Raw genomic sequence first — 22,165 nt, 5'->3', positions numbered from 1 at the left:
TTTTAAATTTTAACAGGGTTAAACATTTTCAAAAGGAATTAAAAAAAATTGTTGGATTATGATATTGAGGAACGTATTTAGTCACCCAGTGTCAAGGATGTGTGGTAAGGGAAATGCACGTTAGTTTGTACCTTCAAATTGTCAGTTCTATCTCTGTCCAAAAGTGAGGGTGAGCAAATGAGAGAGCTGCCTTCTAATATTCCTTCAGACAGAAGGGAGGAGGAAAAAAAAAAAGGTAGAGTACTAAAGGGGTAAACTTTCTCCACAAAGCTGTCCAAACTTTCAGTCTCCTCCATCCCACAAAAATTTCTGTAGTGCAGCTTTTTGTATTGACAATGCAAATATGTTATCACAGTGTGTAACGAAGTATCCTGTTGAACCATATCAGGTCAGAGTATGAAGAGAGAATCCATAAGGAATTGCAGGTGTGCTGGTCCTTAAGAAAAAGAAGTACATATACTTTCTTTCAACCTGTGTAACATGAAATTGTCTATATTCAGAGACTTGCCAAAGTATATTTCTTCTGAATTTTCTTAAAGGCAGTCTCCTTCAGAGGAATATTTTTGCGGTGTTCTGAGAACCTGGTGGAGTTCTGCAGTAGGTGTTTTTGATCATAACATGCCACTGTTCTTTGGTCTGTTTGATCTTTGCACTGCCTTCACTCAGTTTAAACATAAATGTGTTAGAAAATACTGTGTTATGATAACCCTAATATTACAGGGTTAGCCTTCTTTCCTTTGTTTAAAACAATCTTTAAAATAAGTAACAGTATATCCAGTGCATTGCATAACTTGTGTGAGCAACACCAATGTCATATGTGGCACTAAAAATCTGTTCTAAAATAACAGTGTGATTGTACGGTTGAAAATGAAGAGGTATTAAAGCTGTTTGTGGAGCCTTGATGCTGTACAGCATAGTTCTTACTGACATGTCAGAATTTGTTTTACTGTAACATGAGTGGGTCTTTCAGTGATTGGGTGGATATTCAGTGTTTTCAGTTCTTGGCCACTATGCAGTTCTGAGTTGTACTCTATCTATAGATACAATATAATGGCTATATTATTAATAAAGATATATAATAGAATGGCTACGTAATAGCCGTTTTTCTAAGTCTTAATAGCCATTTTCAAGACTGCACTGAGTGAAAAATTAGAGAATTTGGTGTTTGGGTATGCTCACTGGTGTTTTGTCATAGGTTGTTGGGTTGGTTTTTAGCTGAAAAAAACCCAGTACTCCACGGAGTTTAGCTGATGCTGTCATCCCCTCTGAATAGGTGGAGAATTGAGGCACAGAGGGAAAGATGTGCGTGGCCTAAACAAGAACTACTATGGACTTTTGCTAATGAGGTCCAAGAGACTAGATCAGCAAGCTTATTCTCCAGCACTGGAGCTGCCCAGAACCTGGGAGGTTTTGCAGCCAGCAGCCTGGATGTTCCTGTGGCAGCTGAACTTCTGCCTATGCTGGGACACGAGTCTGGGTGGGGAGAGAAGTCTCCTGGTAGCTGTGACTGGAGGAGCACCTGCTGCCTGGGGTGGGCAGTAGTAAGGAAGTTTTGCAATGTCCTTGCAGTCACGTAGTGTAGCCAGTTGTGGACATACAGACGTCTCAAAGACATGTCTTGAAAACTCTGAGAAGCATCTATTTTGGATGCGAGAACTGAGATTCTTCTTGGAGGCTTCTCTGGTCTGTATGTTTTGGGGAGGACAAGTGGCACATGCTTAACCAGGTGATGATTTCTTGCAACCCTTCCACGAGAGCACAAGGGTAATAAACTCACTCAAGTAATAATAACAATTTTTAACTTAAGTGAAAAGAACCCTAGTTTCTCTTCTTTCTTCTGTTTTCAGAAATTTCTGAGGCTTTGTATCTGAAATATGTGTAAAGAAAGGAGAAAAAGTCAGGTGGAAGCTCTCCTGTTGTAGAATGGTTAATCCCAAATAGCTGAAGTTTACTTCGGTTGTAAACAAGTGGACATAGTCTTAGTGTTGCAGAGGTCTCACCAGTGTTTCCATAGGTGGCACTACGGTCTCCGTCGAGGGTAGAATCTTAAAATGATGCTCACATTCGTGACATTATTCTTTGGCATTTTTGCATCACGAACCCGTTGACTCCAGAGCTCCTGGTGCATTCATTTTTTTCGGCAGTCTCTCTGTTCTGCGTTGACAGGAGCTCGTGATACCTGTGGCAGGTGGCACAAGGGCACATCTCCCCTTTGCCGCCGTTTGTCCGTCCGGCCGTGCTGCGGTGCGCTGCCAGGCACGTGGCCGCAACGAGGTGTCAGCCCAGGTTGGGCTGGTGGGTGCTTCCGCTTGGTCGTTACAAGTGCCGGACTGGTAATTAATATGTATGTAAAAAATAGGGGAAAATTAAACATCACTTTTCAAAGTATATTTGGAGGAAATTGGAGGCAGGGTGCTAAAAAATAAAGTCCAGGTATGCGTAGCGTTTTCCATGCCTGATTTCTAACCCACGTATGAAAGTAGTGATTTAATACTTCATTCTTTGTGACAAAAATGATTCAAAGAGCCATATTTTTCAGGGCTTTTGATCTGAAGGCTTCCGAGGGTGCCCAGTGCGGCTTAGATAACTAACCGGGAAGGTAATCTGTGCCATAAACGCCCCGTTTCGGATGTCCCCCCTCGGAAACCCCCCCGGCGCACCCGCCGGCAGCGGCGGCGGGCTGGCGGGCCCGGTAACCGTGCGGGCTCCGGCGGAGGAGCGGCGCCCCCCCCCCATCCCGGGCGGCGGAATGGTTCCGCCCGCCGCCGTGCCCAGTCACGTGCGCTCGGGGCGGCCCGGCGCCTCCCGCCCCGTCCCCTCAGAGCGCGGCTGGGCCGGCCCTCGCACAGGCTCCGCGGCTCCTGCGGCCTCCCGCCGAACAAAAGGGCTCCGCGGCGGAGGGTCTCCGGCTAACAGGGCTCTGGAAAGCGAGGGCGGTCGGTCTCGGTTGTGAATATTTTCTGATTTTTCCAGAAATCAAGCAGAAGATTGAGCTGCTGATGTCAGTTAACTCTGAGAAGTCGTCCTCTTCAGAAAGGTACGGCTGCATCTCTTGCATGAACGATTCATGGTGTAGCATTGCCAAGCAGCGGCGCAGGGCTTTTTTTTCCTTTTCCTTGTCAAGTTTGCTGCTATTGTTTACGTATTGCATGCTGGTTATTGTACCGTGTCTGTTGAGCCTCTCTTTTTGGTTAAGCTTCGTGCGTTTTTGCAGAGATTTATTGATTATTATTATTATTATTTTTTTAATGAAGCCTACAGGGCTGCAGCATGCAAATCATACTACGGCAGGCTGCTGGTTTGTGCGTGCTGGTGTTGCAGACCTTGCTCCTTTTCACTGTCATGCAAACAGCATCTCGATTTCTAATTTCTTTTTTCAAGACCTCGCGTTTTTGTTGTGTTGCAGGAAATCGTTCCACGGTTGCGAAGGGTTCCTTTCAATGTAGATGCGTAGAAAATATAACTTGGTTAAGCGTTTCATGTTCTGTTATGTGGAAAAGGGAGTGCCCTTTGCAAAGTAGCTCAGGAATCGCAAATCCTCCAATTAGTCACATTCTGTAAGATAGATGTGATCCTTGTTCAAGTCTGTGCTAGGAAATGGAGCAGTCCCTGCATGCAGTAATGGTTCATGCCTGCAGGTAAGGACAAAATGACTCAGAAGTGTTTTTAAAGCAATTATTTTATCTGTCAATCAGATTATTGCAATTTCAAGTAGCTGTTTCGTTTTAAAGAAATATTTCGAGGTACTAAATGCGCATTAAGTTTTCTGATGTGAAATAACCTCCTAGTGATTATTTTGTTGATTCTTAAATGATCCAGCCCTGCTCACTTCTCTTCTGCTTGCGACTGAATTTTAAGAGAGATTTTATTTTCAGAATTGCCTAAATCCAGAGCAACGTAATTTTTTTCAAATTATTTACAATAATCATTTCAGCTGTGTGCAGAAGACCATCCGAATGTTCTGTTTTGCTATTTTAATACTGGACATTGGCAAAAAAATATTAATTTTAAACCTTTGAAGTCAATTTAAAACTGTTCAGCTGAAATTGTTATCTAAAGAATGTCTTATTGAATGGCTCAGTGTAGAAAGACATAATGGACTGAGCTATCATAAGGTAACAGTCTAAAACATAGCTTTCAAAATGAACGAGTGCTCTCTGTGGCATGCATGGTTTAAAAAAAACCAAAATGAGCAGTTTAATTTGATTTATATTTGTGTAAGATCTGTAGAAACAAACTGCATTGCCTTTCACCAGCTGTAATATAACAAAATATCAGCAATGAGAGATACAGAAAATGGTGGGGGGGAATGGGTTGTTAAGTCACCTTTCCAAAATGGAGAGAGATAAGAAGAGCTTTGAGAGATATTTTATTTATTTATTTATTCAAAATTACAAATAATGAAAGAAAATGTTAATATATTTTTTCATTTACCTCTATCCCACCCTAAAGCCTATAATTTTTAAATAAAAGACTAATAAAATGGTGGTGATAACAGAGGGGATGATGGGGTGAAAATAGTTAAGGAAACAGGTGTTAACTTGATTTTCGGAAAGGCTTTTGTTGGCGTTGCTATGGGGGAATTTGTTATATAATATAGATATTTATTTTATCTATTAATTTTATGCAGCACCCAAAAACTGATCAGTCTGTTTTTGAGCAAAACATACTCATAGTTGAACTAATGGTAGTCCTAGATGAATACATCCCTGTAAAGGATTATAACACATAACCAGAGAAGGATGCATTTGTCTGAGATCCATTTAAATGCCATTCATTAAAAAGTGAAGTTTTATAACAGCCCGATGTGTTATCTTGCAATAAAGATTAAAATGTGAATGTTGCATATGCAGTTAGATTTCTTTAAAGGACTTAAATATATGGTACTGTTCCCCTGGAGATTGATTTGACACATCAGCTGCACAATTTCTGAGGTCAATTATAAATGAAAACAACTTTATTATCTGAGATTTTTTTTTAAAAATAGCCACATTCTTTTCATGTATCTAAAAATAGACTGAATTTTTTTGCAAGCTGTTATGAAACAGTGCTGCCTGTCCTATTAGCTTCCAGTTCCTTTCAAGGCCCTTCAAAATTACTGTGTAAGATATTTTTAAGGAAAAAATATTATAGTATTGAGTGTCTGAACTGCAGAACTGTCCTCAGCCTGCTGTATAGCGAAATTGCAATGTTCATACCATACAGACATGAAAATCTGCATGTTTGTGACAAACACAGAAAGGGAGTTCATGCATATTTTTTAATTATCAATTTTTACCCTTGCTCCTAGTGGCTGGACTTTTTGAGAAGCTTGAGGGTGGAAATGCCAAGCGGAAGATCTGAATTGAGTCCATGGCTTGTTTCTTGTTTTCCACACTAGCAGAGGCTGCTAGACAGTGCTTGCATAGCGGGAGGGGAGGGGAGAGGAGAGGAGGTGCTCTGTGCATTTACAGAAACTGATGAAATGGGAATAGAGGAGGAACGAGTGAGAAGCCCATCACTTGCCCCTTTCTTTGGTTGGTCTTTGTTTTTACAAGAGAGTTCAGTGTTTGTAGGTTTTCCTACTCACTTGGCAAGTTCAACATGTTATCCTGTCCTAGAGGAAAAAAACTTATGAGAAGGAAGCTGGAATGTAATGGATGGTTTGGCTGTTACGGGAGCTCAATGTGTTGGAAGTCCTGCAGCATTCTCTTAGGGTAGTTGGTTGTTATGTTTTTAAGAGGCTTTTAGGAAACATTAGCAAGAAAGTGAGATGAACCCTTTCACTGAGGATTCTCTGAGATGTTATGTGCAAAGCTGCAAGGTTTTGCAGCCTTGAAAAGTAGATTAATACAAACCTGAGACGTTTTTCGTAGTGAGATTCATCCTTCCTTTCCCCTCACCTACCCCCTAGAAAAACTGTAACTGCAGATGGGGGTTAAGATAACTGTGTTTTGGTGTGTTATGGGATATTTAGTTATGCAGACACGATCAGACAGCATCTCTAAGTCCTAAGTTGCCGAGTAGTTAATGCTGCCCTTGTACGTGTTAGCGGCTTGTGACAAAGTCCTCGTTCCCTGTTGATAAGGTAACCCGGGTAACTACGGATGCGTGTGTGCACATGGACGGTTACAGTGGATCAGGTAACCTGCTGTAACTTGTTACGCTGAATTGATTTGTTTGGATATCTGAGCTTTAAGTATACTGTGTAAACGTTTTCTTCCAGCATGCTTACAGTGTATCATGCACCTGGTCTCTTTATCTAATAAGTAGTAATTTAACTACCATGTGCCCTCATGTTCCAGTGGGGGCTGTGTGAGATTACTTGTCCAAGCCTTGCAAATGTGTCATTAGAAAGCAAGTAGCAGCACCCAGACAGAGGACAGTCTTTCAAGGACCCTGCAAGAAAGCAAAAATACTTTAATTTCTGTTGTAGGAGCTACGTGCTCTTCTCATGTACAGTATAGTCAACCCTTTGGGCTGTACAGATTTTTTTTTTTGCCTTTTTAAGAGCTTTGTGGAACTCCTTGCAAGTTTCTGTTTCGTTTTGAGAAAAGTAAATTCTTCCACCTGGGTCACTTTCTACTCTTTAGACTGCAAACCTAATGTATATAGTATTTTTTTAAAAATATACTTTAGGACAAAGAACTCGGTATTTTTTTAGCTCTGATTTTGGATTCTAAATTTATGTCATCTTAGCAATGCAGGTTGACCACAGGGTATTTACTGGTAAAGGTTATTAGCAAGGCTGATAAGTCTGAAGTATTTGACATGCTCTTTTCTTGTCTTTCTGTAATGGCTGCATATGTACTTTCTTTACAGTGAATTTCTGTTTCAGTGTTTTTAAAAAGAAAATTAATAGCAGCCATTCATGAACAGTCTTAAAGTAGATAACTGGTGTGTCTATAATTCAATTTTCATGATTTTGAGGGGCTTTATAAATAGCAGTAAAGGGAAGATACTTTCAGACGACTAGGACAGCAAAAGTTTGTCTTATTCAATTTGTAGAAGTGGGGTGGTGCAGGCAATGCTTAAGGACAACTGGGGTTTTTTGGGATGGTGTTTCTTGGTTTGGTTGGGGGTTTTGTTGTTTGTTTTTGGGGTGGGATTTTTGTGGGTTTTTTTAGCCTTGGGCTATGTATACCCCTCTCTCTTTGTAATTTATCATTGCAGAGCAAATAATTGTATTTCTCAATGCTTTTACGTGGTTTCTTCATCAGGTCATCCCAAGAATGCAGTCAGGGAGTAAAGTAAATAAAGTAGAGGAGGAAGAAAAAAGATGGAGACTTGAGTACTGTCTGCTTCCTTTTCTAAGAAGAGACCTAATGTTAATTGATAAAAGAGGCACTGTGAAACAGGTTATGATGCTGAAGGATTCCTTCAGGTTTAGGAACATGCAGAATTTTTTTTTTGTTCTGGGTTTTTTTTTGTGTGTGTGTTTCTTTTTTAGTAATTTAATTGTGGATGTACTACTTCTCCTAAGGCAGAAGTGTCACTTGTAATGGAGTACAGAAATAAAACACATGTTTAAAAGTAGAACCATTGATTCACAACATTCAGTATGAGCCGATATTGTTCTTTGTCAGATAAACATCTTGGAATAATTATTAGATAATAGGGCATTATAAGATAATAATTCTATTGTTATTTGTGTAAGTAACATTGAAACAAAAAATAATTACCAGTATAATGCAACTATTTTGTCAGTTCCACAAACTTTTAAACATGTTTTTAAAATACCATCTTTTCTTCAGCTGTCTTCCCTCTTTAATTTTTTTTAAGTGTAAAAGCCACATTGCCTAACTTCCACTTCAGGGCAGTTCAAATTTATTTTTGGTAGTCATACAACTTTAATTTTTCAGTTTTGTTTAAAATAATATATGATAACAATGGACAGTGTATATTTTCCCCCTTTTTTTAATATTGCAGGCTAGTACTGCTGTTTATTGTATTTTATCTCAGAAGTGGGAGGAAATCATCCTGTCTTAATGTGGGCCCTATGTTATTTGTCCAGGGAGGCACTGGACTCTGGTATAGCTATCTTAGACTAGATACTTAATTTTAGATTACTGAAATTGGACCAAAACTAATCCTATGTTTTGCATATTTTTCATATCAAAGGTTTCACAGGTGGTTGTTTTAGCCTGCAAGGCTTTTAAGTGAGATATGAAAGGAGACAAGAAGTGCTGCAACTTGCAGTTGAGCTTTTGTAGTAAAAAAAAAAAAAGGAAATAGTGTATGTAGAAGCAGCCACTTATGGAGCAGCTTTTTCACTTGAGGTGATATTCTTAGGGGATACTGCACTCTATTTATTTATTTATAATTTTTTTACTTCTGTGTACTACTGTTTACTTCTGTGTTTTTTGTTTTAAGAGCTTTTCATCACACAGTTATTTGTGAGATATTTATTACAGGGACAGGGAGGTTTCTAATATACCTTCTGAAAACACAGATCCTGGGTTTAGGCACTTACTGTTGGAACTAAAATGAGAGAACTTTGGGAAAGGGAGAGATTGAAGGTGCTGGGGGGTGGTATGAGATTTTCCTGTATGAGAACTGTTCACTGGAAACTAATTAAAGCAATCCAGTTATGATTAGAACACAGTTAATGGCTAAAAAGCCATGTACGTAAAAAATCTGAGAACTAAGATTTGAATTATATACTTTCTAAGTAGAATGTATGTATTTCGTTTCCGATTCAAGGTAAAAGGTCAGCGAAAAAGTAAGGGGTTATTTTAAGCAAAGCCTTTTGTACTACAGATTGTCTGCTTCATAACTTCAATCTTTTTGGCTAGTCATTGTCTTAATCATGACCTCACTAAAAAGTCTACTTGAGGACCCTAGACAGGTGGTAAGGGAACATTACCTGATAGATTGAGTAAAACAGTATGTACCTACGCCAGATGACTGCATTTCTGTTGTTGCGGTGCTGTGTTACAGGATAAATACATTTGTGGTTTTCTGCATCTTCACATTACATACTTACAAATGCATAATAAAATATTTAAATGTTCATATAATTCAGTAAATTTACTGTGATGTGGTATGTGTTTTTTCATTGATCCGCAATTGATGTAGTTACCAAGAGACACTAAGCAACAAGTTAAGGAAATGTGTGCTAATTTAAGCATTTCATTTTGTTGCATAGTATGTGTATTATAAACATATTACTAGGTAATTTTGGCTTGTCTTGGCTTGTGAGTTGCAGTGAATCCTGCCGTACAATTCAGAGGATATCCACCGATCTTCCTGTTTGGCTGAAAAGTACCTTTTCTGGCCAAAGGATGTTGTGACCTGAAGGGCTTTTACTAGTTCCCCCTTTAGGAACTTTACACTCCTGAGCCACTGTCTGGCCCAGGTGCTTCTGTATTTTCTTCAAGACTCACCCTTAGGCTTGGGTAAACTCTGACAAAAGCCAAACAGTTACTGTACCTTAAAAGCAAATATGAAAGTAACCTCATCTAGGATGTTTAACAAACTCATGCTGCTGATTGTGACTAGATGGATAGTTTGTTGCTCTTTCCCTTTCTTTGAATTTTTTCTCTCTCTGTTCTTTGAAGCTTCAGTTAAGAAACAAACATGTGCAGCTCCAAGCTCTGCCTGCTATATGTACTACCAGCGAAGGAGTGCCAGTTCTTCACCAAGTTTGTCTACACAGTTTTCTCCATCTGATTATAGCTTTAGGTCAGTCAGGCTGGTTGGTTGCTTCTCTTGCATGACTGGACAGTGTTCGAGACCAGAGCCACATCCCATGTAGATGTTCGTTTGTATGAAACTTTGGCTGTTGTTTTTAATACGATGTTCAGAAGGTGCTTTAAGTAACCTCTCTGTACTGGTAAATGTGTCCTAATTCTAACTTTGTCTTGTTGTCTTCTAAAACAACAAATCACTAGTAAATAAGAGTATCACCAATTTACAAAAGATCATGTTTTCTTCTCTTGAAAGCTTGTGAAACATCAGTATTTTAATGTTGTGATGGTTAATCTTGAAGACTGTTTTTCCAAAACCTGGAGCAGCGTAATTCCATGGAAGGGAGGAGAATTTCTTAAAGCTAATTCTTATGTGGCAAAATGTTACTGGAGTAACATGAAACCTTTTAGGAACTCAGTGCTTTGTTTTTCTGAAGCAACTTCCTAGGCCCCACATCTACTGGCATGGTCACAGCCTTCCTAAGAAGGCAGGGACTTGTCCTCACTTCTGTTGCTTGGTACTACTGTGCCTGAGGATAGAGTAGTGTAGATCTGCTTTTGATAACAAAGGCGGCCATATTAGTGCAGAAACTCAAGCTATGTGTTTGTTCTGTGTTGTTAAAACTTAAATATTAGTTCTGGCAGAAATTGGGAGAATTGTTTTTGTCATTGTCTACAAAGAGACAGTATTATTTTATTTTGTAACCACTGTATCAGAATACCCAGTAGTGGTTTTTTTTTTTTTTTTTATTTTGTGGAGGCAGAAAAGGAGTTTGAAATTCCTACGGGTTTCAGAAGACAGCTGTTCTCTTATTTTGTATCCAGCATCAGGAGCTGCAGATTCTTGTTGTCTGTCATCTTCAGCTACTGCAGCCACTGTCCACAGAAGCATTTGGTTCCTGCCATGCCCACATACCAAACAGGCGTATCAACCTCTGTTTATTCCATGCCGTGAACTAGAATGGAAGATGTTTGGAACTAGCTCTGTTCTTTATGAATCCTTCTAAAAAAGGATTAGCTTACCCATAGGAGACCACGTGTGGTGGTCTCCTAAGAGTGGTGCTTTGTCATCCCCAGTATGACAGTGTAAAGCCTTTCTGACAGCTCCTATTATGTATGTGACAAGAATCAGGAATTTCCACTGCTGCTTGGCCTCTTGGCTATGAGAGGTGTCTGTTTCGGAGAAGATCACAATATGGCTTTGGACCAAGACTTCCCGAAGACATATGAAAAAGATGATTAACCACAGTGATTCTGAAGTACATTTTTATCTATTAAAATGTTTCATTCTAATATATATAAATAAAAGCACAAACAGTCTTCATATGCTTAGTGAAGTCTCACTTGGCTCCTTCCCCGGTAATTAATGTTTCAGACTATTAATTTAGAAAGACAACTAAAAAAAGATACAGCCTTCCTCAGAATGCTTACGTTTCACAACAGAAGTGGAAGAATGCAGAACTTACAAAGAAATTATTGGTGATCAAGGAAAAAGTCTTCCCCTTTCTCACAAGTACTCTTGATATCTATGGATGGACCACTGAGACAATGAATTAGTGTAGACCCTATTCCTTGGGTACCCCGGCTGTAGTGTGCTGCCAGAGAATGCATTTTTTTTTTTTGTGCAAACCAGTAGTATTTAAAGGTACTGTTGCTCTTTATGGAAATCTGTTTATAAGTTTCTCCAAAGCAAACTTATTAAATATGTTACTGTATTTTAATTTTCATCTACTTTGTTTCGTCTGTATTTTTGCTTTATTTGTGTTTCTCTTCCACTATAATGGCGTACAGTTGAGTCCTGACTTGAAAAGAGAACACGTAGGAAAGATCTGGTCAAGATTCCTTCCAAACGTGTTTAGCACAAAGGAATTTCAAGGGCTATTAAAAGAACCAGAGGACATCCAGTTGAAGTAGAATGGTGCCTGAGAACGCTAACACTTTTTTTACTATCATTTTAAATGCTCAGTGGTTTACAAAATGCCTTAATAAAACTGCATGTGGTGTGTTCCGGTAGATGCCAGGACAGCTGAAGCAGGTGTAGACTACCCTGAACTCAAATCTAGGGCAGATTTATACACTTCCCCTTTAAAGTGTTACTGATAGCTTTGCTAAGAAACTTGCAAAGGCGTGTGTCCTTTTAGCCCTGCCAGTTATTAGAGGTAGCCAAATATGGAGAGCTTTGGGTCCCAGGGGCATACCCCCTGTCCCAGCTGAATAGGTAAGCACAAGACTGCTGCAGTTCTGTGTCCCCAGGGCCAGCCAGTAATGACACTGAGTGCTTATTCCCAGTGGGTGCGCATGCATGCACACACACTCATGTACAGAAAATGCATACGCAGCTGGCTGCACAGATTAACAGAGACTCAAACCAATGCTTTTATTGGCACCCACATAAACACACAGCACTCAAACAAGAACTGCACGGACAGCCCAGTCCTGTTCCTCCTTTCCAGCTCCTCAGGATGGAAGTCCACTAGTGGAATTTTCAGAAACTCACACAGATGCTGTATGGGTGCCCCTAGTAGCCAGTTGTAAATAGTCTGTGTAGTTGCTGAAGCCTTGACCCGTTGGTGCCCCCCTGTTGTTGGCACCTAGACCCATGAGCCCCTGAGGTTTGTGTTCTCGTTCCTGTTGCTGGTACTTAGACCTTTTATCTACTCATTGGCCATTCTAGCCTGACGTTGGCGTGAGTTCACATGTACACACTCAGAATAGAAAGTGCATCCACAAAGAAGACAGAAATAGGGGTTAATGACAATATAGGGTAGACTGTTGTGATCAAGGGCAGGACTCAGTCAGACAAGTGCACTAATAAGCCATCCATTTGCACTGGACCTGCCCCATTTATCCTTTCTCCCTGCTGTTTTCCCATACTTGTTTTTCTCTTATCCACCTTTATCCCTGTCGTCTTCTGCCTCTAGTGCCTTCCCCTAAACATTTCATAATATCTTGCATGTTCTCACAATCCCATGGTAAATTTTATATAATCCCAAAATGTTCTTCCTCTGTGCATCCCATAATAGGTACTGACCCCTTAAGGCAATAACCTTTACTTTTCAAGGTGTTTCTGGGGAGAGAGTGTCCTCCTTGACTCATCTTCATGGGTTTCACACTGGGAGAATATGGTCTAACTGATGGTCTCGGTAGTAGCTGATTCAGGTGCTCTGTTTTCACTGATTAGGTTGTTAGGGTTTCTCTATGTATTGTTTTTCCGCTGATCTTGCTGGATCTGTTTCTATTATGATTAGCCTTTAATCAGATAACTTAACACTGGTCTCCCAGGGGCCTATAGCAACTGTCAAAACTGGATCTAGGTCTGTTTGGATTTTTGGCCATCTGATGTTCATACAAATGATTGAGGTCAGCTCAGGACACAAAATGCACAATTCCTTTGCTACTACTTCTCAGTGTCATAGAAGTTTACTATTGTAGAGTTTTGTCTACTACTTAACTCCTATTCAGTTTATAGACCTATATTTCTGGAACGGAGTAGTGAGGTATCTTCTTACAATGTGTTAATTATGTACTGTATACTTTGGACTTAAACCTGCTGGAGATGTTAGGCTCATACATCTAATGAAGGTAAAGCTCAGCAATGACCGCAAGCTAGCAGTGCTACTTTGCTGAACTTGTCCTCTGCTTGTTGCAAAACCCATTTGAGGTAAGATAGCACGGGGATGTGTAGTAATTGGAGTTCTGGAGCATAAACTCACTCAGACTAGACACCCTGCTTCTATGTGTTCTGGTCCTGAAAAGAGCTGCCTGATAACAGCAATCAAAAAAGTATTTCTTGGGCCAGTTTAAAAAAGGCAAAAAGCAATCATATCTTCCTTTAGAAGGGGAGTAATGTTTCCAAGGTGGACAGGAAAGCCTGGCGTTAATTTGACATGCAAGCATTGAGAGATTGCTCAATTCCTTTGCAAGGTAACTGAGCAGCCAGAAAACACAGACCTGCGAAGTGTATTAGCCAATATTTGGCTATCTGACATCTGTATTCAGAAAACCTGGCATGTATTATTTCTACTACAAGAGCCCAAGAGCTAGCTAGTTCTTGAGGCTTTGCCAAGTTGCTTCTCTCAGGAAGGGAAATAGTTTGTGATTTGAGGGTTGTGAGATTTTTTTGTGTGTATGTGCAGTCCTGTTTGTTTACAAAGCATGTAAACAGAGGTCTGTTTGCTTGAACAGAGTAGAAACAAAGTGCAACAAGCAGCTATTTTGCTGAGGTTTTCAAGTCTGCCTGTCTAGCAAGTACTGTACTAAAAAAAACCCCCCTAAAACTCAAAAAAACCCAACACCCAAAAACCCACATGCAGCTTTCTTTCCTGAGATCACAGGCACAGCATTTTTTTCTTTTCTTTTTCTGCTTAAAAGGCAGAGGCATGTGTAACCGCAACAGTTTTCCCCAACGTTAATTTCAAAATTGTTATTTATAAAATTCTTAATTCTTCACACACTTTACAGTCTGACTGGATTTGGTGTGTAAGTGCTTTGGACAGTGTGTCGTTTTGTTTTGTTTTGGTTTGGTTTAATTTGTTTGGGTTTTTTTTAACAACTGCTGTGTAAAAGACCTAATGTTCCTTTTTTTACTTAGACTACAAGGAGGATATTCAGCCCAACTATCAGCCTTGATTCCAGCCAAATACAGAATTCTTTCGAGACCAGCTTGTTCACAGGCATTATTTCTTTAGGATAACAATGCCATACCTAAAATATAACTTTCAGAAAAAGCCTTCATGCATTCTGTAATACCTTTACTCACTTTCTGGACTCTACAGTTGGCTCCCATGTCACGTTGTATGGCATCTGAAGACTCCTGCCCTTTACTGCAAATAGCTCTAGTCAGGCCTTTCCCATGGACAGGTGTGAGCTGCTTTAGGATCTGTCTTCCTAGGCTTCTGCCTCGCCTTCACTTGACTCCTCTAGGCCAAGAGTGTTTAGGTTTACTCTATCCTGGTTTCTTTCTTTTCTTTCTACATGACTGCTTTTCTTCTATAGAAAGCCTAACTCTAGGTTACTGCATGATGCTTATCACCCTGCTCCACTGGACTAATCCTTTATGAGGGAGCTGGAGCTGATGTACACGTTGTCGTGTTTAACTCCTGAATGCTCTGAGACTTGCAACTTCCTGGCTGTCTAAACTTCTGAGACTTCATTGTTTTGTCCACAACTGGCAGTTTGTGTGTATGCTGTTGCCTGCCAAAAGTAATCCAAGATTCAGTTGCAGTGGAGTTTTATATGCAAATAATACAACAGGAGGTTTATCCCAGAGCTTTCACTTTACACCCCTGACCCCCCACCCCCCAATTATCATTCTTGTTGTCTCTCTTTGTGTTTAGGTACCATTTGCTCGCAGTCCTCTGTCACCTGTTTGCTTTGTTATCCCGTCTTTGATTTTGTGTTGGTTATTTGAAAATTTATCTTAAAGTACTGATGCATTGAAAGAGATACAGATCATGTGAAGTGAAAGTTGGAAACATAAAAGCATGATAGTACTTCTTGCTTCTGCATATGTATGTGTTTGACGAAGGTTTTCTAATAGTTCAGTTATCAGCTTGTAATGGCTAGAGTTCACAAGGATGTATTGCAATGTAGCAAAAAAATGGTCCAAGTATATACTGAAGGACAAAAATGTTAGAGGCTTAAGATAGATTAAACATTGATTAAACAGTAGCAGTGTCTGTTTATCTCGACTTTAGCAATACTTTTTGACACTGTCTGCTATAATGTCTTCATTGACAAACTAAGGAAGTCTGGGCTACATAAGTAGACAGTGTAGTGGAGTGAAATCTGGCTGAACTGTTGGGCTTAAAGGGCTGTGATCAGTGGCGCACAGTCCAGCTGGAGGCCAGTCACTACTGGTATACTCCAGCAGTCACCCTTTACTGGGGCCAGTACTGTTTGATATCTTCATTAATGACCTGGCTGATGGGACAGAGAGCACCCACAGCAAGTGCACTGTTGGTACAAAACTAGGAGTGATTCGTGCACCAGAGGGTTGTGCTGCTGTTCAGAGGGACTTTGACAGGCTGCAGAAATGGGCTGACACAAACCTCCTGAAGTTCAACACAGGGAAATGCTAAGTCCTGCACCTGGATGGGAATAGCCCCATGCACCAGTGCAGGCTGGGTGCCAAGCAGCTGGAAAGCAGCATTTGCAGGAAAGGACCTGGTAGACAGCATGTTGAATGTGAGCCGGCAGAGCGTTGCCAGCAAGTCAAGGAAGGTGATCATTCCTCTGCTGAGCCCTGGTGAGACACACTGGAGTGCTGTACCCAGTGCTGTCCTCCCCAGAACAAGAGAGCTCTAGAGGGACATACTAGAGCTGGTCCACTGAAGCGCCACAAAGGTGCTGAAGGGCTTGGAGACCCTGTCATGCAAGGAGGGGCTGACACACTTGGGATTGTTCAGCCTGGAGAAGGTTCAGGGGGATCTTACCAGTGTGAGTAAATAAGTATCTGATGGGTGACAGACTTCTCAGTGGTGCCCAATGACCAGAGAAGAGGCAAGAAGCACAAACTGAAATACAGTAGACTCTATTCAGACATAAGAAAAAAAATTTAATGTGAGGGTGGATGAACAATGGCACAGGTTGCCCAAAGGGATTGTGAAATCTCCATCTTTGGAGATGCTCAAAACCAAACTGGACATGACCCTGAGCAATGTGCTTGAGGTGATCCTGCTTTGAGTAGTAAGGTGGGACCAGGTAACTTCCAGGCACCTTCCAGCCTCAACTGTGGGGAAACAGAGTATTTGGACAAAGCTTGCTTTCTGAAATTCAGCTAAAACTAGAACTGGAAAGATACATAGTAAAGTTTGTAAAAGCTATTACTCTTTTTTTAAATTAGTCTTGCATCAGGATTTGTTTTTCTGACTTCTATACTTAAACTGTAATCCTAAGACTAGTAGTTTTTCTAGTTGGTCATAATCTTTTTCTGTTGAAAGCACCTTTTTCACTAGTCAAGTATTCATATGAGAGCACGTGCTTTTCTTTGATATTGTTCTATATATTCTTGTTTATTGGTCATTAAGTCAAGACCTGTAAAAAAAGCCTGTCCGAAGGACATCCGTCTGGCCCAGTTCTAACTCTCTGTCTATTTGTTTCCCCGTCCACAGTAACTGGTGCTTCACTAGCTTTACAATACTAATTCTTTGTCTTTTCCTCTAGCTGTTTCTGAATTCACGTAGGTATTTGGTGTGCAGCTGTTTTGCATCCAGGGAAGGGATTGGGTCTCAGATCTATAGGCAGATGTTTTACAGTAGACTTACGACAAAGGTAATCAATAAGGGAGGTATTTGATGATGTTCATCATCTGTCCTGGGTATTTCAGAAGCATGTAATGTTCCTGCATGTTAATTTTTGATGCTCTGGGTTATTAATAGTTAATTATGCTTTTCACCTATTAAACATTCAACAGATTCCAAAATAAGATTCGGGTTGGGAGGAGGGTTGTTTACTTATTTTTTTAATGGTAAATTCATAGCCTTTATTGTGATGGAGAAAGTGATGGAGAAAGCTTTTTACCAAATTATATTAGTGATGTGGTAATTTGACTCCTTCAGCACATGTGACTAATATACTTAATGTATGCCAAGTAATACAGAAACTTTCCCTTTTCTTGGGAAGTCTCATCTTTATTCACTGGTAACAAAGCCATCATTTTGGTTTATGTGAAAACTGCTGTGGGGTAATAATTGGGCAAATTGTTATTTTTACCTGTGACTTGTATCTGTTAAGTCGGTACCAGCCCATTCTAAGTAATAGAATGCAAACTGCAGATACTCAAATTACAGAAAAAATGGAACACTTGGCTCATTGAGTAGTTCACTAATAGGAGTTTGGCAGTGAAACTGTTTTAAAAAAGCAAAGGAGGTTATGGAATAAATATTTGAAGTGTTCTACCTTTAAATGAAATGAGAACTTTTAATGTAAATAGAGATGGGTAAAAACTAATTCTGAGTGTAATGCAGCTACCTGTCAGCATGAATATCGGTGTACAAGGATTTACTTGTGAAATACATTGCACTGCATTTTTGTTAGGATAGGCACATTATAATAATTGGTGGGCCACAGCTATTTTTATACAAATATAAACCTCAGTGATTTATATTGTGCATACTGCAAGCATTCGGTACTATCAACTGGAGTGTTGTCTCCTTCCTTTTTAGCCCCACCTCCATGTATTTTGTGTCCCCTGTTGATTTGTTTCTTGCCTTGATTGGATGGGAGGATCACAGGCTTCAGTACATAAACGTACGTGTAGTTTTTCCAGTAGTGCTGGTAGCCTGCTGTATGACCTAGATACTGAAGCATCAGTAGGCAATCAAGAAAGAAAGTAAGTCTTGCTAAGTAAAAGTGATTTTGTGGTTTGGTTTCTTTTTTTTTCCTTTTTTTTTTTTCCTTTTTGAAGCGGGATTATGTGAAATTCTGAAAGAGAGGTATCGACAGGATTTTCAAATTCAGCCTGTCTGCAGAGTTCAGGTATTCAGTCACAGACTGCTTTTGGGGATTATGGAAAGTTTCTTATTTTGACTAATAAAACTTAAATTGTTTAAAAATAGCATTGAGATGAGAAATTAAAAATTACGTTCTGTAGCGTGCCTTTGCGCCAAGGTTTTTTTAAAGCCATATGTAAATGGATCATGGTTTAATTGATTAGAGGAGGGAAGGTATTGATATATCTAATTTAAAAAAACCAGGATTTTTTTTCCCTTCCAAGTAATCTAGTTCTTTTTTTAATCAAGTCTTCCTGAGCTGGAAATCAAAGTTTCGTAATTTAAAATGTAAGTGAAGATTGAAAGTCTTGAAGTTTCTTTCTAGAGATTTTTTGGCATGTTTGTTACTGTTGTTAGCATTCAATCCTATAATTGCATAGTACTGCAAAAGTCTGCTTTCAGTTACAGTAGTATTTCACTACATGTTATAGAAATAGCCAGAACTTCAGTGAAATAGACACCGGCTTCCCTGTGCCAGGTTGGAGGATTTAAATTGCTATTGTGGAGAGGTGTGGGTGATGTCAACAAAGTGTCAGTGGAGGTGATTTGTTCAGAGTGAATCACTAACTGGATAGGAAGGTGAAAACTTGAGAGTTTGTAAGTCAGCTTTTATTTTGTATGTTGATTTGACTTCAAAATGCAAATTTTAAGAGAAGAGGCAATTACTAGAAATCATGATTGTGATTTGTGTATTTAAAATTTTTCTTTCAAGTGATTTTTCTTCAAGACTGGGATTCATAGTGTGAAAGATGCATATGTGCGTTTCTTCAAAACAAAGATGACTAGAGGAAAGACATGATACATGTACACTCTGAAGAGAAGGATTTTTTTCCCAGTTTTTGCTTTTTAGAAGGAATGAGACTTCAGTTTTGAGAAATTATGTTTAATGGTTTCCTGTAAAGCATAAGTATAAAGGCACATATAAATGCAATATATCTTTAAAGATTTGTTATATACTTAACGTAATTGGGTATTTCTTGCCTTTTGTTAACAAAGGGTGCTGAATTAAAAAATTTACCTGGGCTTCTCTTGCACTTGTTTTAAGTTAGTCTTAACACTTCAGCATCGTTTTGTTGACTTTTTTTATTGTAGTCCCCACTGTTGTTATACCTGCAGTTTGCAAACATTAAAGCATTAGCTAAAAGAAACAAAAACTGACTGAGGCTGGTAAAACTCTGATTTCAATGAGCTGTATTAATTCGTACCTGTATTGATTTTAAGTACCTATTTCCATCTTACACTCCTGTTTCTACCTTACTTTTACCTAGGTTGATGATTATAACATCCTTGCCCGAGGAAAGCTTGATGTATCTCCCTCCAGGACTCATCAATATCTGTATTTGAGTTGTCCTTAGGGTTTTAGGCAAAGCAGCAGAAGTCATTACTCTCCGTCAGGATCTGATTGTGCTATGTCTGAAATGGTGCCAGCCTATGACAGTCAATGCAAAAGGCCTCTGTTTGATTACCAAATGCTGTTGTATTCATACTGCTTTAACTTCTAGGCCATTTTGTTCATTCTTGCAACTGATGTCATTTTTATTTTTCCATGTTGCATATAAGGTTAGCATCAGAGAGGAACTAAAGCATGGTTTGTGGTAATACATTACTATTTTTAACATACTTTGATTTACCTTTTGATGTAGCTTGTGCTCTCTTGGAATTTTCTGATGTTTGACAACAGGAAATGGCAGTTGTTCTCAAGCTTTTAGTAGGTGCTTACTGTGTGTGTCTGCACACCAGTAATGAGCTGAGCAGGTGAGTGCGAGGACTGCTCAGTTAATGTGGTGGTGCTGCTGCCGCCCTGCTTGGGTCTACGTAGGCTTATTAGGAAATCAGTCTCTGGTAGTACCTGGATTAAAGATGGATTAATTCTGGGTATAATATCAGTTCAGCACATCCCTTTTCTGTTCACTTTCCTACAGAAAGGCTGGTTTCTGGCACAGAAACAAGTATCTAGAGAGCTAGTGATATCTTACTGTCACAGCTGTTCTTCTAGGTGGATATTTCCTGGATTTCTGGTTGGCAAAGTCTGTAACAGGATTTTGGTACTGGTGACATGACAAGCTTACCCAGATTTCTTATGCTTCTTGCTGAACTACAAGGGATAAATATACATTGTGTATAGTTCCATGAGAATGGCTGATCTCAGCCTAAGAATTCAAAACTGAAATGAGTGGTCCTGCTACAGCCTTTTCACTTGCGCCAGTCTTTCACTCCCCTCTGCTCCCCCAGGTTTTCCGCCTCAATGAGCTGAATAAGTTCACTGGGGCATCAGGTAAGTGCCAGAGCCTTCAGGCTGGATGGGAGCAGAGAATGTGTGAGCAGGACAGTAATTGCATATACCATGAGCTATCGAGGTGGTTTTTTTCTTCTTTTTTCTAGCATAACATTAATATTTGGGTTTTAAAACTTCACTTAGGATGCTCTTGTGCTTGTTCTAACATGAACACTTCAGCATTTTGCTGGATTCTAGGTGTCTGATAGGAACATTGTGACTATGACATTTCTTTGAGGACTTCTTTATTGTAGCCCCCACTATTGTAGCTGCAGTTTGCAAACATTAAAACATTAGATAAAAGAAAATGTTGCAATTAAAATTTTAGGATTTAACAGAAATTCTGACAAAAAAGGCTGTTAGTGTAGATTAATGCTCATTTCTTTTATACAGTAAGAATACGGCACATCTGTCAGTGTATTTAGTAATCAAATGTATAATAGAGTTTGTGTATAATTCCACATAACTGAGTTATTTAGTAAGCCTTCAAACGTCTACCTGCTACCTAGGCAGACATTTCTTTCATCTTAATTAGATAGTGAGATTTTCAGACGAGCATGCTGCTTGGATATTTTGGGTTTAATGTACATTAGAATGAAACAATGGTAAGAAAAATCATCAAGCATTCTTGGGTATATGGTTCCCACTCAGAAACTACAAAGTTGGCCACTACTTGAAGGTCGATGTGGAAGAAGAGCTTGCCTACAAAGCACAGGCTCATTTGCTCTTGTAGAGCCTTATCACTCAACTCCTTCCAGTTTTGGGGGGATGAAAGTTGAGACTTTTGGAGGTTTTTTTTCTGGATCCTAGGTGTCTGATAGGAACATCATGAGCATGACATTTTATCGCCTCTCTCCAAAAGTGGCTAGTATAGTTGGCTCTCCTTGCATTTTGAGAGTTTCTTTTTTTTTTTTTTTTACAGTCTCTCTTCAGCATTGATTAATCCAGCATCTTTCTTATCTTCTGTTTCACAGATCAACAGCAACAATTAATCTGTGGCACAAGGCATTTAATTTCTTGTCTCAGGAATTCTTACTAACAGTGGTGGAACTGTTAGGCTTTTAAAGCATTCTGGTTCTGACAAAGTTTTGAGAATATAGGCATTGATATTTTAAAAAGCTGTATAAGGTGCAACAGTGCCATCGCTGTTTGTGGAACCATTTAGGACACATTGCATATCTGAGGAACAATAATTATAATCTTTCAGAACAGGGACTTCATTCTTGAAAGGGGAAGGGAGGAGGAAGGCTGATGTTAACATTTGTGGTGCCGTGTTGCTTATGGAAGTCAAGTGAGATTTCCACTGGTAGTTCAGTTTATTTATAGGTTAGATACTAGCATAGCATTTTCACCTATGAAGATTGCATGTACAGCACACCTTCTGTGATGCATTGCCTCTGTATTTCTAAAAATGAAAATATTGCAAAGGCAAGGCATTGGCAATCCTTTTAGAATTCATATCAAGTCATGATGTGTTCACAGTATAACATCCTCCTTAGTGTATCATGCATGGCAACAAATAGTTACTTGTGGAATGAGAAAAGGTGTTCTCGTCTGTAATCAATACTGTAGCTTTTTTATATCAGTCTTGTAGTGGAAAATTCTTATACTAGCCCTAGTTCAACAATAACATTTTAAGAAGAGTTTTCTGAATTGAAAGGGGAAAAAAATGCACCAAAACCCCTAGAAAGTTACCTTATGTATGTGTTTGCCCATTTCAGTGATCTGGG

General features: G+C 39.4%; 1 protein-coding gene across 5 annotated transcripts in view; it reads left to right on the top strand.

Annotated features, from left to right (window-relative positions):
• SRPK2 (SRSF protein kinase 2) overlaps positions 1-22,165 on the top strand; it is a 155,026-nt gene that overhangs the window by 53,238 nt on the left and 79,623 nt on the right. The window contains exon 1 of one of the 5 annotated variants that reach the window (XM_064444657.1): positions 2,881-3,037. The exons of the other annotated variants lie outside the window; for them this stretch is intronic. Coding sequence (XP_064300727.1) covers positions 3,000-3,037 — 38 coding nt within the window. The 5' untranslated portion in view covers positions 2,881-2,999. Of the gene's footprint in view, positions 1-2,880; positions 3,038-22,165 lie in introns of those variants that run through there. 5 annotated transcript variants of the gene reach the window in all.

Source organism: Phalacrocorax carbo, chromosome 1, assembly GCF_963921805.1.
Source record: "Phalacrocorax carbo chromosome 1, bPhaCar2.1, whole genome shotgun sequence".
Classification (NCBI taxonomy): Eukaryota; Metazoa; Chordata; class Aves; order Suliformes; family Phalacrocoracidae; genus Phalacrocorax; species Phalacrocorax carbo.
The sequence above is the reverse complement of the archived record's forward strand: the minus strand, read 5'-3'. Positions and strand labels throughout refer to the sequence as shown.